The following is a 17,747-nucleotide window of genomic DNA, read 5'->3' as shown; positions in this document are numbered from 1 at the left end:
AGGAATAGGAAACTGTAGTTGAAAAAGCCATGTGAAATACTGAGGCCTACAGTCATAAAACCCAGTGCTGAATTAGCAAGTTAATTGATGAAATGTTTTATCTGTCAAAATGTCCACCCAAATTATATAAGTCAGTTTTTACACTTAAAACAGAATAAAAGGAAGCCATGTAATCACTACATGTTTAACCAGAGGAAAATTCTGAGACTGTCATTAAAAATTTTTTTTCTTTCCTTCATGTTTTATTTTGGTTGGTACTTAGAATACTACATTTCCCAGAAATCTCCACTAGGAATGTCCTTAAAGCAAGATAGCTCCTCACCCACATTATTCCCATCTGGGATGGTATCAGGTAGTAAATAATTCTATCAGAAAGCAGGTAAATTAAGAGGAGAACCAGTGTTTTGTTATAAATTGCAACAAATAAGTATTATAAGTATAAAATAAGTTAAAATTATTCCAAAAAATCATAAACTTTGTTTTGGTTTGTACTAATTGGAAAAGACTTAAATTTCTTTTAAAGAACAATTTTCATTCCAATTCTGGTTAGGCACACTCCTCCCACTGAATGTAGCAATAAAACCCAAACAAAATACATGTGAAAGCTGCTTAAGTATTCTGAAGAAAAAATACTAGCAAGAAAATTGGGGAAGAAGGCCAAAATTTGATGAACCACTGAATTAGTGATGAGTTGACCATTTTTGTTCCCTCTGATATCTTGCAGCCTGGTCTCAAGACACAACAAAATTTGAAGTTGGGAATCAACATAGAGAAAGTTCACAGATAACCCCCCTGGTTCTGACATGAGGATTAGGAAAGGAAACTTCTGATTATCAGAGAAAATGAAGAAAATTGTACGAGGTTTCTATTTGGGGTAATGAAAATGTTTTAAAATTAGATAATGACTATGATTACATAACAAGGTGAATATTCAAAAACCCACCACACTTGAGAGTCAATTTTATGATTGAACCCCAGGGTTCAATCCCCAGTACCAAAAAAAGAAAGCCCATAATGATATAGTCATGGAGAAGAGAAGCGTGATTGCCAATTAGAGTGAGAGAAGGGTATGAATACAAAGGGAGACACAAGGGAGGCTTTAAAGGTAATGTTGCTTGAATCCTGACTGTGGCAATGATTACAAGATACGTGTGTGTACATGTGTGCCAAACGAGATCCTCCTGTCTTAGCCTCCCGAATGCTGGGATTACAAACGTGCACCACCACGCACGGCTCACACCTGGATTAATTAAAACATATATATATATATATATATATATATATATATATATATTTAACATTTAGATTTTATAATTACTACAATCAATGAAGCTATTTAGAATTTAGTTGTTTATAGCATAATACTAGATTTTAGAATACTGTAGGCTTCATTTTACAGTGTACTCTGGAGTTTACAGGGCATAGTTCATATCATGATATGAAATTCTTCTAAATCAAACTTCAATAAAAAAGTCAAAAGTATACAGCAAATACTAAGAAAAAGAACAATTTTCAAATGATCTTTATTTTAATATTAGCTGCTAACTTGCTAAATAAGTGTCTGCTAATTTTTTAACATAAGAGGTAGACTTATTTTTGCTGAGACATTAATGGTAGTTATAATAATCAATAAATAGTAAATAACTTATAAATAGACTGAAAGTTACTCAGGTAATTTAAAACAAAGATAACTTTTAATTATTCAATTAACATATTAAGATTAAAAACCATGGCATTAATTTTTATCAAGGATGATATGTACTAGAGTCAATTATTTTCTGTGTGGAAATAAGAAAGTATTAATTATTCATTAAGCCCACAATATTTTAATTTAAATAATATTTTTGGTGGTACTGGGGTTCCTGGAAGCCCTTGTACCTCCAGGCTACACTCTCAGGCCTATTTTATACTTTTTTTAAAATTTGGAAACAGGGTCTCTTAAGCCGAATGGCTGGCTTTGAACCTGCACAATCCTCCTGTCTCCGCCTCCCAAGTGTGGGGATTATAAGCGGGCACCACCACGCCCAGCTAATTTAAATAATTTAATCCAATGTAAAATAACATTTAAAAATATCCTTGATGTTTCTTAGTGACATAAAGTCTTTAAAAATGTAACATTAGAGCCAGGTGGTGGCTCACACTTGTAATGCCAGTTCTTTGGAGGCTGGAGGCTGAGACAGGAGGATAGCAGGTTCATGGCTAACTTCAGCAATTTAGTGAGGGTCTCTGCAATTTAGTGAGATCCTGTTTCAAAATAAAAGAATAAAGAGCCGGGCGTGGTGGCACACGCTTGTAATCTCAGTGCTTGGGAGGCGGAGACAGGAGGACCGACCTGGTTCAAAGCCAGCCTCAGCTACTTAGTGAGGCTCTCAGCAACTTAGTGAGACCCTTTTTCCAAATAAAGTATAAAATAGGTCTGGGAGTATAGCCCAGAGTTAGAAGCCTCTGGGTTCCACCCCCAGTACTTCCCCCACACACAATAAAAGAATAAAAATTGGGCTGTAGGTATAGCTGAGGTAGAATGCTCCTGGGTTCCATCCCCAGTACCACAAAAATAAATAAATAACACTAAATGTACCCTAAATGCAACATTGAAATCAGGAAAATAATAAGTTCTATAATTCAGATCAGCTACGTTAGAGAATATTTAGCTATAATTAAGTATTTCTGTAAGTGTGTAGTTTTTCTATTCTATTACTTTGAATTTACAGAGAAGAAATAGGAGTCAGCTTATCTATGACATGAATCAGACCTTCAGCTGCTTCCACACAGCTTCTGCATTATTGCCAGGGATGATATAAACCCATATACTCTAGGTTTCCTTTATAACTTATGGAACATTGGTCCCACCGTAGCTATAATATCTGCATAGGGAACACTCTGGCTCAGCTCAATAGCCCGCTGTTTTTTTAGAACAAGAAAACTATAAAACTTGAAAGCTGCTTGTTTTCGGTCACTATTTCTACAGAGCTGCATCAGACTAAATGACTGCATTCCCATCCTGTTGGATTCCTAGGAAAATAATTAGAAAAGAGGAAAGAAAAAGGAAACACAATAATTAGAAGTAAAGCAGGCTATGGATGCATAATGGACAATCAAATATTGATTTTTTTTAATAAAAGACTCTGATATCATTAAATGGAGAAACACAATCTTTAATAAACTTACAAAACACCATAGGTCACTGAACAGGAGTTGATTCATTGAGAAAATACATGCAAAAGAACTCCAAAGTATTATACAAACTTATAATGTGTTATATAAAATAGTAAGTCTTTAAAAAATGATGTTACTATAAATGCCTCTTATGGAAAGAGCAATTAGTTTAGACTTGCAAGCAGAAAAAATAAATCCACAGGATGTTTTTTTTTGTGTGTGTGTGGTACTGGGGGTGGAACCCAGGGGCTTTTCTACCTCCATGCTATACTCCCAGACCTATTTTATACTTTTTTTGGGAAACAGGGTCTCACTAAGTTGCTGAGAGCCTCACTCAGTATCTGGCCAGCTCCAAACCTGTGTGATCCTCCTGTCTCAGCCTCCCAAGCGCTGGGATTACAAGCATACACCACCAAGCCCGGCAACTCCACAGGACTTTCATAGGCTTCAAATACAATGAAAAGAATCACCCTATCAGGCTTCTTCTTTTCAAAGGTATTAGGGGTAGGGATGACTATAAATAACCTTAGTGGTAAATGTAGAAGAATATTTGATATAACTATGTAAACATCTCTCAGTTCCTTCATACAGACCTAAAAGATATAGGATATATGGCATCTATATACCTACTAGAAATAATTGTATAATAAAATATTTAATTAATTAATTAATTAATTAATTTTTGTGGTACCATGAATGGAACTCAGGGGCTCTCTACCTCTGGGATATACTCCCAGACCTATTATACATTTTATTTGGAAACAGGATCTCACTGAGTTTCTGAGAGCCTCACTAAGTAGCTGAGGCTGGATTCGAACCTGTGCAATCCTCCTGTCTCAGCCTCCTAAGCGCGGGGATTACAAGTGTGCGCCACCACACTTGGCGTAAAATGTTTAATTTTGAATGAAGATATCTCCTTTCATAAAGACTAGGCCTTGGAATCAGATGTCTACAAAAGTAGTTTTTTAATTAAAAATATTTCAGTGAATATTGTCCAGTATCCCTATAGTTATTGTACTCCTTGGATAATTGTGAAGAACTTTTAGAAATATTACAAAGTTTGCCAGTCCATAACATTTAACAAATTAATATGTAAAATACTTTATTATGTTTTCTATCAACCAAAGGTGTGGCTCAGAGTGAGCAACTTTCAGAGAGGGCATACCCAGCCATCATTTATTTTCCCCCTTGAGAGACAAGACATGAACCAAGTGGCTTTTTCCTTTGGGAGATAGTAGAGACAGCTTTTTTAATTTCAGAAATTCTTTTAAAAAACCCTCAGGGGGAAAATAAGTGAGATTATTATTATTATTATTATTATTATTATTATTATTATTATTATTATTATTTCTGGTACTGGGGATGGAACCCTTCTACCTCCAGGCTACATTCCCAGACCTATTTTCTATATTTTATTTGGAAACAGGGTCTCTTAAGCCAGCAAGGCTGGCTTGGAACCTGCGTGATCCTCCTGTCTCTGTTTCCCAAGCACAGGGATTACAAGCGTGTGCCACTATGCCTGGCAATAAGTGAGATTAAACAAATGTGTTTATTTCTATTCTCTTCAGAAATTTTCTAGAGTAAAGGTAAAGGAATAAAAAGTGACCAATGAGATAAAGAAAGTGAAAGACATGCCTGGCTTTGCAGAGAGAGGTGAAGTCACAGTGCCAGCAGATAGGAAGGCCAGCAAAAGGCACACCAGAACCTTGGGAACACTCAGGAACTAAAGACAGGAGAATGTCATAAACTGGGGATGAGGGGTAAGACTGAAGACGGAACTCCTGAGAATCTACGTAGGAGAAGTTAAACCCTCTTTTCACTCCGTGACCTCAAAGAAAAAGAGACTACTACTCAAACAGCAGGGTGAAAGAAGATATCTTACTAGAGATACCAACTGCTAAGGTTCTGGACTTGGGATGACAGCACTGTGCTTGGGGAAGGGAAATGGCATTTCACAAACTAGGGAATTAAGTAACATTTCACACCTGCATAGTGAGACAAGCAGTGTCTTCCTTACTTCCTTTTGGTTCCAGAACCATGAGCATCATCATTATATTTCCTAGGCAGAAGACTTAAAGATTGCTCTGAGAAAAGTGACCATACTAAGAAAAATTCTTTAATGACGTGTGGAAAAAGTCTTCACCCAGTTAACTATCAAGATCAAAAGTCTACATGCACATCCTACCAATGTGCATATAACTTCCAATCAGTTTTTTGTGTCTTATTCTTAAATAAAAACAGATCAACAAGGATCCACCAGGTATTTGAGTAAAATCCCTAACATTAAAAAACTAAAAAGAATACATTCAAGACAACCAAAAAGCAGAAGAAAGCTGTAGTTTCTGAAGTTAAAAGTTTTTTTTTTTTCCTGTATCCACAAAAAATGATTAGGATGATAGAGAAAGCAGATCTATGGTTTCTTGGAGGGAGGAAATGGGAGGTATGTGGCAAGGGACTATCAAGGGACACAAAGCAAATTTGGGGGGTTTTAGATATGTTTATTATCTTGAGTGTGTGATAGTTTCACAGGTGTATCCGTAAGTTGAAACTTACCTGTTTACTATACTTTAAGTACATATCATTTATTGTATCATACCATATTTCAATAAAGATGTTTGCTTTAAAAAACTAACTAAATAAATAAAAGATTAGGATTCTGTAAAACAAGAGTGAGTCAATAATTTAAAAAAACTCCTGGAAATCAGAAAGGTGAAAGCAGAAATAAAAATTTTATGAAGACTGGAGTATAAAGTTGAGGAAATCTTCTAAAGAGTAGAAAAATACAAAGAAAATTAATGCATGGGATAAAAAATTTTTTAAAAATTAGAGGAGTAATTCAGGAGATCCATCATCTGACCCACAGGCCCTCTAACAAGAAAGAATTGATAAACAAGAAAGAAGTCCAAGAAAATAATTCTACTTAAGGACATGAAATTTCTGATTAAAAGAACCCACTAAATGCTCAGCACAACAAACTAAAAAACAAGAGAAAAAAACCCCCCAAAACAAAAGCACATCATCATGAAACTTCAGAGCACTGAGGATAAAGATCTAAAAGATTCCAAAGAAAAAATAAATATTACCTCAAAGGATCACAAACCAAGGCAGCATTTGACTTTTCAGTAACAAGCTTTCAACATCTGGAAGAAATTATTTCCAACTTGTGTCCAAAACAACCAATCAAATTGAAGGTAAAATAAAGAAATTTTCAGGTTTGTTTTCAAGATCTGTTATCTTCCATACATATTTATATCAAGAAATTATAAAGCTGGGTGTGGTGGCACATGACTATAATCCCAAGTACTGGGGAGGCTGAGGCAGGAGGATCATAGGTTTGAGGCCATCCTCTGCAACTTAGCAAGGCCCCTTAGAAGCTTAGTGAGGCCTTGTTTCAAAATAAATACAAAATAGAGCTGGGAGTGTAGCTCAGAGGTAGAATGTCCTTAGGTACAATTTTGAGTGTGCCCCTCAAAAAAGAAAGCATTAACAAGGATGTTAATTACCAATAAATTTAAGAAACAGGAAGATCAAAGCACAAGAAACAGAAGAAATGAGGGAACAAATAAATTTCCATGTTTATTTATTTTTTTTTTTTTGCGCGTCTGGGGATGAAACCCAGGGGCATTTGACCTCCGAGCTACACCCTCTGCCCTATTTTTTATTCTTTATTTTGAAACCAGGTCTCACTAAGTTGCAAAGGGCCTCACTAAGTAGCTGAGGCTGTCTGCGAACCTTGATCCTCTGGTCTCAGCCTCCCAAATGCTGGGATTACAAGCGTGCGCCACCATGCCTGGCTCCATGTTTATGATAAAGGGATGTCCCAAGATAAAAGTAAGACAGACCTAAAGAGCAACTAGTTTGGGTTAGAACAAGAGGATGATGAGCTTCAAGAAGCTTACAGTCAAGGGGGGAAAAAAGGAACCAATGGATAGATTGATATTTGATATATATGCTAAGAGTTATATTGTCAGGCAGTTTGGAAAAATAATTAAGGTTTGGTGTATAGAAATTTTAAAAAATGGAAAAAATGGGGTAATGAAGTCAAATAATAATATCAGCAAAATTACCATAAAGTTTACAAGAAATGTAATTACATTATGAAGCTTCAGTGTAAACAAATCTTTATGTAATCTTTGTAGCAGGCAGTTCTTAGTTGTCACTTAATATTAATTCTCTTCTCCCATAGTAATAAATTATTAGCTGCACCTACAGTTACTGAATCAGGACTACATTTCCTAGCTAGAAGTGGCAATGTGCCTAAAAGCTGCTCAGTGCACTATGAAAAGTGACACAGAATTCTGGGTTATGCCAACATTGCTGCTGATTGAAATATAGACATGGTGGGTAGCAGACATTTTGTATCTTCAGAATAAAAAAAAGAAGCCGGGCGTGGTGGCGCACGCTTGTAATCCCAGCATTTGGGAGGCTGAGACAGGAGGATCGCGGTTCACGGACAGCCTCAGCTACTACTTAGTGAGACTCTGCAACTTAGTGAGACCCGGTTTCAAAATAAAGAATAAAAATAGGGCAGGGGATGTAGCTTGGAGGTCAAATGCCCCTAGGTTCCATCCCTAGACCCGCAAAAAAAAAAAAAAAGAATGAAAAAAAGAAAACAAAACTTTGTGAGCATGGTTGTAGACAAGAAGGGATTCCTACCTGAGAAGTTAACCTATTTGTTTGTGTGTTTGTATTCAGGGATTGAACCCAGGGGGATTCTACCACTGAGCTACACCCCCAGCCCTTTTATTTTTTTATTTTGAAACAGGTCTTGCTAAATTACTATCCACTGTCCTGAAACCTGTGATCCTCTTGTTTTACCCTTACCCTCCTGAGTCCTGGGATTATAGGCGTGAGCCATGGCACCTGGCCAGGAACCTGTGATCCTCTTATCTCACCCTCCTGAGTACTGGGATTACAGACATGAGCCTGGCACCTGGTTTAACTTCTATTGTGTGTGTGTGTGTGTGTGTGTGTGTGTGTGTGTGTGTGTGTTTGTGTTAGTTCTTGGGGATTGAACCACCCAGGGGTATTCTACATCTGGGCTACATCCAGCCCTATTTTATTTTTTATTTGGAAACAGGGTCTCACTAAGTTTCCGAAGGTCTTGCTAAATTGCTGAGGCTGTTCCATGAACTATGATCCTCATTTCAACTTCCCAAGTACTGGGATTACAAGTGTGCACGACCATGCCCAGCTAACTTCTATCTTTTTTGTGTGTGTGTGTGTGTGGACTTGGAAATTGAACCTAGAGGCATTTTACCTTTTAGCTTAAACCCTTAGTCCAATTGTATTTCTTATTTGGAAACGGGGTCTCACTAAGTTTCAGAGATCCTTGCTAAATTGTCGAGGCTGGTTTTGAACCTGTGATCCTCCTGTCTCAGCCTTCCAAGTACTGGGATTACAAGTGTGTGCCTCCACACCCGTTTTAATTTCTATCTTTTAAAAGTAAAAGATATCCTGGCCACAGTTAATCACAGCTATAAAAAACATAACACTGTAAACACTAAGTGCTTTGCTAAACATACATGAAATAGGGAATGTTAACTAAGACAAATTTTTACTTTCTGTCAAATGAAGTCAACAGGTAAAATTTTAAGCAGAAGGCAGGTGTAGTGGTGCATGCCTATGATCCCAGTATTTGGGAAGGTGAGAGAAGAGGATCACAAGTTCAAGGGTAGCCCAACAATTTAGCAAGACCCTCAGCAATCTAGAACCTGTTTCAAAATAAAACTTTTTTTTTTTGAGGTACTAAGGATAGAACCCGGGGCTGTTCTACCTTCAAACGACACCCCCAGCCCTATTTTTTATTCTTTATTTTGAAACAGGGTCTCACTGAGTTGCAAAGGGCTTCACTAAGTAATAGCTGAGGCTGCCAGTGAACCACGATCCTCCTGTAAGCCTCACAAATGCTGAGATTACAAGTGTGTGCCACCACGCCTGGCTAAAATAAAACATTTTTAAAAGGGGCTAGAGGTATAGTTCAGAAGTAGAATTCCTTTGGGTTCAACCCCGTGTGTGTGTGTGTGTGTGTGTGTGTGTGTGTGTGTGTGTGGTGTGGTGTGTGTGTGTGTGTGCATTAAAGCAAAAAGATGAAGAAAGAGCAGTAAAAACACGTTAATTAGAAATATGGATATAAACCGGGTATAGTGGTGCATGCTTATAATCTCAGTTCCTGGGAGGCTGAGACAGGAGGATTACAGGTTCAGAGCCAGACTCAGCTACTTAGTGAGGCACTCCACCATTCAGTGAGACCCTTTTTCAAAATAAAGAATAAATAAAATAAAGAATAAAAGTTGAATGTGGTGGTATGTGCTTATAATCCCAGTACTTGGGAGGTTGAGACAGGAGAATCACGCAGGTTCGAAGCCAGCCTCAGCTACTTAGTAAGGCTCTCGGTAACTTAGTGATACCCTTTTTCCAAATAAAATATAAAATAGGTCTGAGAGTATAGCCCGGAGGTAATAAGCCCCTGGGTTTCATTCCCAGCACCACACACACACACACACACACACACACACACACACGAATAAAAATAGGACTGAGGGTGTAACTCAGTAGTAGAATGCCCCTGGTCCAACTCCTAGTACTGTTAAAAAAAAAAGAAAGAAAGAAGAAAAGAAATAAAGGAGAAAGAAAGGTGGATATAAATACTAAAATAAACAGATTGATATAGTTGCTTCTGTGAGCAGGACACAGGAATTATTATTATCATAAATTGTTTTTGGTGGTACTGGGGTAGAACCAAGGGGCTTTTCTACCTCTGGGCTATACCCCCAGACCTATTTTTTTATACTTTATTTGGAAACAGGGTCTCACTAAGTTGCTGAGGCTGGCTTTGAATCTGTGCGATCCTTCTGTCTCAGCCTTCCAAGCGCTGGGATTATAAGTGTGCACCACCACATCCAACTAGGACACTGGAATTAGAAGGTAAAGGACTTCTATCTTCCCTTTTCAGAGTTACAGCATAGCACTGTTGAATAATATACATGCATTATTTTGATAAACAAACTGAGTTTAAAAATTAACCGAGTTATTACTTTTAAAATGTTGTAAACTTGCTGGGTGTGGTGGCGCACGCTTATAATTCCCACACTTGGAAGGCCGAGACAGGAGGATCGTGCTGGTTCAAAGTCAGAAAGGCTGGCTTAAAGAGACCCTGTTTCCAAATAAAAAAAAAAATAAAATAGGTCTAGGAGTGTAGCCAGGAGGTAGAAGGGTTTCCAGGAACCCCAGTACCACCAAAAAAAAAAAAAAAAAAAAGTTGTAAACTTTGTCCCATATTTAGAATTAGTTGATAGATTGCTAAAAATAACAATGGGAAACAGAATAGATGTCTAGGGACATTAGTGGAGGTTAGAAATTGGTTAGAATATTAAGACACCAAAATCAAACTTCTATATGCCACTCAAAATCATCTCAATTTAATGGAATTTGGCTTCAATAAGAACACAAAAAAATGTTTTGCTTTCATAAATGTCTAGGTATTGAAATTAATATTTATTTTTAAAAATAAAAATAGAGTTGTCAAACTGCTGTCTTACCCGGAAACTATTTAACAATGGAAGAAATCTTTGATTCCATCTCTCTGCTTCAATATTTTGTTCACTCCCTAATGACCCCTGTTTGAATGATAAACAAGATATTTCATTTAAGCAAATTTTACTGAATGTTTACTATGTGTTAAGCATAGTGTTAGCTGCTATAAAAACTACAACTATAACGAAATCTTGCCAAACAAAGAGCTTACTGTATGATAATAGAGAATAAGGATAACACAAGTATACATCAACCTGTGCAGGATTACATCTCTACTCCCCAGGCTGATTCCTGATAAGGAGATCCAAGCTAGGAGATGCTGCAGTTTGTATTAGTAATGTATTCTAGTCAATCTGACTCCATTGACAAAAGTACATATAAAACTACAGAAAAACTCCCTTGTAAAGGCCTTTATCTAAACTTACCTGGTAACACAGGAAGCTCTAAGTGATATTTAGTAGTCTGCAACAATTAGGTTAGAAATGTTTCATATATCAAGGATGTCTTGTCTGAAAAAGGCCAACCCACTGCTTGTCAGGTTATTTGAACAGATACATTCCTCTCAGTCTTAATGCCTTTCTTTCTTTCTTTCTTTCTTTCTTTCTTTCTTTCTTTCTTTCTTTCCTTCTTCCTTTCTTCCTTCCTTTCTTTCTTTCTTTTCTTTCTTTCTTGCAGTACTGGAGACTAAAGCTAGGGGCATTCTACCTCCCTATTTGTGTGTGTGTGTGTGTGTGTGTGTGTGTGTGTGTGTGTGTGTGTAAGGTACTGAGGGTGGAACCCAGGGGCTTTCTACCTCTGGGCTACACTCCCAGACCTATTTTATACTTTATTTGGAAACAGGATCTCACTAAGTTGCTGAAAGCCTCACTAAGTAGCTGAGGCTGGCTTTGAACCTGTGCAATCCTTCCATCTCAGCCTCCCAAGTGCTGGGATTACAAGCATGTGCCACCACGCTTGGCTACCTCCCTGTTTTTTATTTTGAAAACAGGAGCTCTAAGTTTCAGAGGGGCCTCACTAAGTAGCTGAGGCTGGCCATGAATCTGTGATCCTCTTGTCTCAGCCTCCCAAGTATATGGATTACAAGTGTGTACCACCATGCCCAGCAACCACTTTGTAATTTAATGTTACAAAGTTGAAATCTCTTTATAAGAACTTACTCTAATCCTTTATCAACTAACACTTTATGAGTAAAGGACAGACATTGTCATAGGAATGGTGTTGATACTATGATAAAGAGCAGGCCCACAAAGGGTAGGGGGAAGGGAAGTAGTATAGATTTGATATACTTCATCATTTTTCCTAGACTATATCTGACATGCCACCCCAGAGCATCAGTGTTACCCTTATCACATGTCCACTGTTTGTCTAACTTTGTGGAAAACTCTGGAGGCCAAACAGTTCCTCAAAGTGCTTTAAATTTCATGGAAATCAAGATGATTTTAGAAAGTTCCAGAATATTCTGAAAATTCCCACATTTATAAATAAATATCCCAAGATAAAAGTTGTGAAGCAGACCTAAAGAATAACTAGGTTGGATTAAAACAAAAGAATGATGAGCTCCAAGAGGATTATCTTCAAGAAAAATAAATGGACCAATTGATATATATGTACTAAAAGGGGTTTTATTATATTGTCAGATAGTTTAAAAATAAAGATGAATATTTAAACATCAACCAGATGGAAAAACTGAGGTGATGATTAACTCAAATAATACCACCTCTACCATCATAGTTTACAAGAAAATAAATATAATTATATTTCTCAACATTTTATTTATTTATTTATTTATTTACTTACTTATTTATTTTGGTGGTACTAGGGGTGGAACCCAGAGGCTTTCTACCTCCGGGCTATACTCCCAGACCTATTTATATATTTATTTGGAAATAGGGTCTCACTAAGTTGCCGAGAGCCTCATTAACTAGCTGAAGCTGGCTTTGAACCTGTGTGATCCTCCTGTCTCACCCTCCCAAGCTCAGGGATTACAAGCGTGCACTACTACGCCTGGCTCAACATTTTATTTTTTATTCTTTTTTTTTGGTAGTGCTGGGGACTGAACCTCTAGGAGAATTCTACCTCCCCCCTTTTTTTGTGGTACTGAGGGTGGAACCCAGGGGCTTTTCTACCTCCGGTCTATACTCCCAACCTATTTTTTTATACTTTATTTGGAAACAGGGTCTCACTAAGTTGTTGAGAGCCTCACTAAGTAGCTGAGGCTGGCTTCAGACCTGCACAATCCTCTTATCTCAGCCTCCCAAGTACTGGGATTACAAGCATGCGCCACCACACCCAACTCTTCCTCAACATTTTAAATCAGTTGAGGTTAAAGGGATGTTTTGACTCAGTTCAGGAACTCCTGAATCTCCATTCCCACCTGCTATGCTGGTTTCCAGGACTGGCTATACACCATGGTCCATCTATGCTATAACCTTTTTACATCCCATTGACACTGATTTAAAAATATAGTGACATTTTTTCTAAAAAGAGTTTTCAAAATCTCTCTAGCTATAATTCATGTTTTTTCCCCTCTGGGCTGTCCTTGGGTAAATTAGTGAAACCATATACTAATGTTTATTTTATTGTTAAATACACAGATGTTATTTCTGAAATTTAAAAAGCTTTGTTAAAGATCTATGAAACTGAAGCTTCACCTATGATGCACAACTAACCAGAAAAAAGGGTCAGAATAGTCTATTTTGCTAACGCCTGTCCATTTGATCTATTAGGACACAATGCAACTGAAGCCATTGTGTGGAAAGCCCAGTGGATTATTAAAACAGCTGAACTTGTGCTGTGTTGTGGTTTGCTTGACCATGTATGAAAATAGCCTGTGTCTACGAAAACAAAGAGAATGACAAAATGAACCTGCTCACTTTTGGCTTAGCTGTTTGAACACTTCAGGTTAAGAGTTTAGGTTATTTATTTTTTCCTAGAGAATTCAGTCTGCTTTCCATGTGTGAAAAAACAATCTAATTGTCCTGGAGCTGATTATAAAAATGCTTTATTTAAAAATAAATTAAGCTGGGCATGGTGGTACATGCTTGTAATTCCAGTATTTGGGAGGCTGATACAGGAGGATGGTGACTTGCGACAGTTTCAGCTACTTAGTGAGGCCCTTTGCAACTCAATGAGACACTTTCAAAATAAAAAATAAAAAAAAAAGTCAGGGCTGGGGGTGTAGCTCAGAGGTAGAATGCCCCTGAGTTCCATCACCAGTACCACAAACACACACACACACACACACACACACACACACACACACACACACACACACAAATAAATTAGCATGCTTGCAATCCCAGCATTTGGGAGGCTGAGACAGGAGGATTGCAGTTCAAGGCCAGCCTCAGCTACTTAGTGAGGCCCTTTGCAATTCAGTGAGATCCTGTTTCAAAATAAAGAATAAAAAAATAGGGCTGGGGGTGTAGCTTGGAAGTAGAATGCCCCTGAGTTTCATCCCTGGTACTTTAAAAATAAACAAATAAATAAATTAGCATCATAATAGATGTTTTGATATTATTTACTAAAAATGTTTACTAAAATTCCTTATAATCTTAAAAATGCCTTTAGTACTCAGGGACCAGAGAAGTAAGGCAGTAATGCATAGGGAGTCAGGTGAGTTATATTTTACTTTTGGCTTTACTATCAACATATGGCAGGCCACTTTTTTTTTCTGATTTACAGAAGTCTTATACAGATATAGGTTTGAGTTATATAATGTTAAGGAAAAAATTTCCCTCACCACTTACTTGTAAATAAAATAAATTTTCAAATGCTCTAAACTATACTCCTAATACAGCATAGTTTCTCTATAGATGTCATAAGAATAGCTTAAAAGAGTAATTCTCAATTATTTATTTATTTATTTATTTATTTATTTATTTATTTATTTTTTGCAATACTGGGTATTAACTCCAGGGGGATTCTACTCTGAGCTATATCCCCAGTCCTATTTTTTATTCTTTATTTTTGAAACAGAGTCTCACTAAGTTGCACAGAGCCTCATTATGTAGTGGAGGCTGGCCACCAACCTGTGATCCTCCTGTCTCAGCCTCCCAAATACTGAGATTAAAACGTGTGCCACCATGCCCAGCTCTCAATATTTAAAAAGATGTTGCTACCTGTGATGAGCATAAAATCTCTCACTTCCCTTTAAAATTATTTGAACTTCAAAATAAATTAACAAAGTCAAAAGGCCAGGAAAATTCTGAATGCTTTATCAAACCCACATCTCTGCTGAAATCATAAATTTAAATTATAAATTGAGAAAGTAACGTGACATCTATAAAAACAAAATTCTAGATAAGTAAGATAATTTTTTTGGTACTGGGGATGAAACCCAGGGGCATTCTACCCCCAAGCCACCCCCCCCAGCCCTATTATTTTATTCTTCAGTTTGAAACAGGGTCTCACTGAGTTGCAAAGGGCCTAAGTAGCTGAGGCTGGCCACAAACTGCGATCCTCCTGTCTCAGTCTCCCAAATGCTGGGATTATACATATGCACCACCACACCTGGCTAAGATAAAATATTTAAAAACAAAGTTTTTAAGAATATACCCAAGACTATACATATATTTACCAATTCAACTGAACAATTTTCTTGGGTCAAGAAGGCATTCATTAAAGGTGATTCCTCAGCAGCTGGAGAAGCCATTCCAATAATATCCTGCTAAAGTAAATTAAGGAAAGATAGTAATTCTGTTTATCACAAAAATGGCCCATTTTTGTTAAATGCTTTAATCAAATGAATGCACATTTCTCAAGCTAATTTAAAATACTACCTAAAATCTCAAAATTTTATTTCTAAAATATTCCATATAGGCAGTCCCTGACTTAAATATTCCTTTTTCCCTTATGCTTCTCATAGATGAAGAACTTGCACACATACACCCATTTCCCTCCTTTCCCCCTACCCCCCTTTTTTTGTATTTTACTTTCCATTGCAGGCCTTGTCAAAAGTCTCTACTGCTATGCTGCAGAGATCACTTGTCTTTGAAACACTTTTTTAGTTCCAGTCCCTGCCTCTAGTTTCAGGCCAGTACCAGGTGGCAGAGGAGAGGTCTGCCACAGGTAAGCCGTAAGAGTTAGAGTAAGGGAAGGCATATTAATACCCCTACCCAGGGCCATGACAGGATTCCTGCCACCACTGCTGAAGCTGTCCCTGGAAATAGAGAAGAAAAAACTGTGTCCTCTAAAAGGGAAGCAAAAGATAAAGAAAGAAGGAAAACAGAAAGCCAGAAATTCTCCATTCTCCATCATCTTCTCCCCTTTGCTGTCAGCCCTATTTCACCTATCTCAAGCTTCATTTCCCAGCTCCCATCCATGATCTTGATTAAGAACTTCTTCTAATCTTGTTTACTTGATTTTCTACTTCAGCTTTTAAAGTGAATATAAAGCCGGGCGTGGTGGCGCACGCTTGTAATCCCGGTGCTTGGGAGGCTGAGACAGGAGGATCGCATGGGTTCAAAGCCAGCCTCAGCTACTTAGTGAGGCTCTCAGCAACTTAGTGAGACCCTGTTTCCAAATAAAATATAAAAAAGGTCTAGGAGTATAGCCCAGAGGTAGAAAGCCTGTGGGTTCCACCCCCAGTACCACCAAAAATTTTATTTGATCCCACCAATTCAGGCTGGACTTGAATTTACTATTCTCCTGCCTTAGCTTCCTTAGTAGCTGAGACTACAGGCATGCACCACAGTGCCCAGCTATATTTTATTCTTTATTACACATATTTTTGGAGCCTTTTATTAATTTCTATAAATATCCTAAATTTTAGGTACTCTAAATTTTGTAGTTACTATTACTAAAATTTGTTTTATGAGGATTTAAAAATGATTAATCAGAATCTTTATTCTCCTGTCCCTTCAAACTGACTGAGCTCCCACACTTCACTGTATCTCATACTTGCAAATAAGAATGGAATTGATGGCTAAAATATAGGTTACAGGAGTAATGGTTCAAAACAAATGGTACATCAATTTCTTTCATTATTTTCACTTCAAGCACATGGGAAAAATCTATATTGTCAATAGGTCTATGATAAACTGGGTGTGGTGGGGCACACTTGTAATCCCAGTACTTGGGAGGCTGAGACAGGAGGACTGTAGGTTTGTAGCCAGTCTCAGCTACTTAGTGAGGCCCTCTGCACCTTACTGAGACCCTCCCTGTCTCAAAATAAAGGATAAAAATAGGGAAGGGGGTATAGCTTGGAGGTAGAATGACCCTGATATGGCAAAAAAAGTCTATGGTAAGTACTTATAGTTTCCTTCTCCAAATCATAAACCAAACAAGTTTTGTCTAATTATAATTTTCAGTACAAACATTCTAAGAAATATCCAAGCCCAAATAGGGAAGTTAGTACTGGCAAACCAGTATGTCAGTATCCATTATATTATCAAGTGTTTAGTATGCTTTCAATTTTAAGGTACTATGAAACTGTCTTTCCTTCCAAGGGCATTCAGTTTTAATGTGAGTCAACTCAATTCCCTGAGTGTTTATCAAAACACAGGGACGATGGAACACTAGAAAAATAATGGTTTATTTTAATCTGGTGTTACTATAATATTTACATTTGTACAACCAGTAGAGTAGCAATTGAGAAAATATTTTAAAGCATATTTTTTTCTGCTGTATTTTTAAATGACTATTTTTCAAATAAAAGAATTGTAAGTATATTTTTTGGTTATAAACTTTTGTACAGTCTTTCAGTCTCAAGATCAAGGTAACTGGCAAATCTAAAGCATTATTATTAGAGGTAGAAAGGGTAAATTTATGATGAGAAACAAAACCTAGGTTTATTGGCTAGACTCCTAAGAGATTCTATCATTCATTTAGTGACTATAATTTATTTAATGTATTGTGCAAAAAACTACCTTATCCTGTGATTCACTATTCTAAACATCTATAAAATACTGAATACTGTCTTACAGATGAAAATGTTTTACCCTGTCATACTGCTCCTTCTAAAGACACTGTAGAACAATGTATAAACTATAAATGTATAAACAATGTATAAACAATATATAAACTATAAATATAAATTAGATATATACTAGTCC

At 37.0% G+C, this 17,747-nt stretch overlaps 1 protein-coding gene across 2 annotated transcripts in view; it reads right to left on the bottom strand.

Annotated features, from left to right (window-relative positions):
• Positions 1-2,823: 2,823 nt before the first annotated feature.
• RAD21L1 (RAD21 cohesin complex component like 1) overlaps positions 2,824-17,747 on the bottom strand; it is a gene marked incomplete at both ends in the record, with an annotated part of 38,015 nt that continues 23,091 nt past the window's right edge. Inside the window, 3 exons of one of the 2 annotated variants that reach the window (XM_080716354.1) lie at positions 2,824-3,012; positions 10,698-10,775; positions 15,272-15,361. In XM_080716354.1, the coding sequence (XP_080572480.1) occupies positions 2,824-3,012; positions 10,698-10,775; positions 15,272-15,361 (357 nt within the window). Of the gene's footprint in view, positions 3,013-10,697; positions 10,784-15,261; positions 15,362-17,747 lie in introns of both variants that reach the window. The other variant, XM_080716353.1, reaches the window with a different exon arrangement.

The sequence above is a fragment of the Muscardinus avellanarius genome (genome assembly GCF_963383645.1).
Source record: "Muscardinus avellanarius genome assembly, chromosome: 19".
Taxonomy (NCBI): Eukaryota; Metazoa; Chordata; class Mammalia; order Rodentia; family Gliridae; genus Muscardinus; species Muscardinus avellanarius.
The sequence above is the reverse complement of the archived record's forward strand: the minus strand, read 5'-3'. Positions and strand labels throughout refer to the sequence as shown.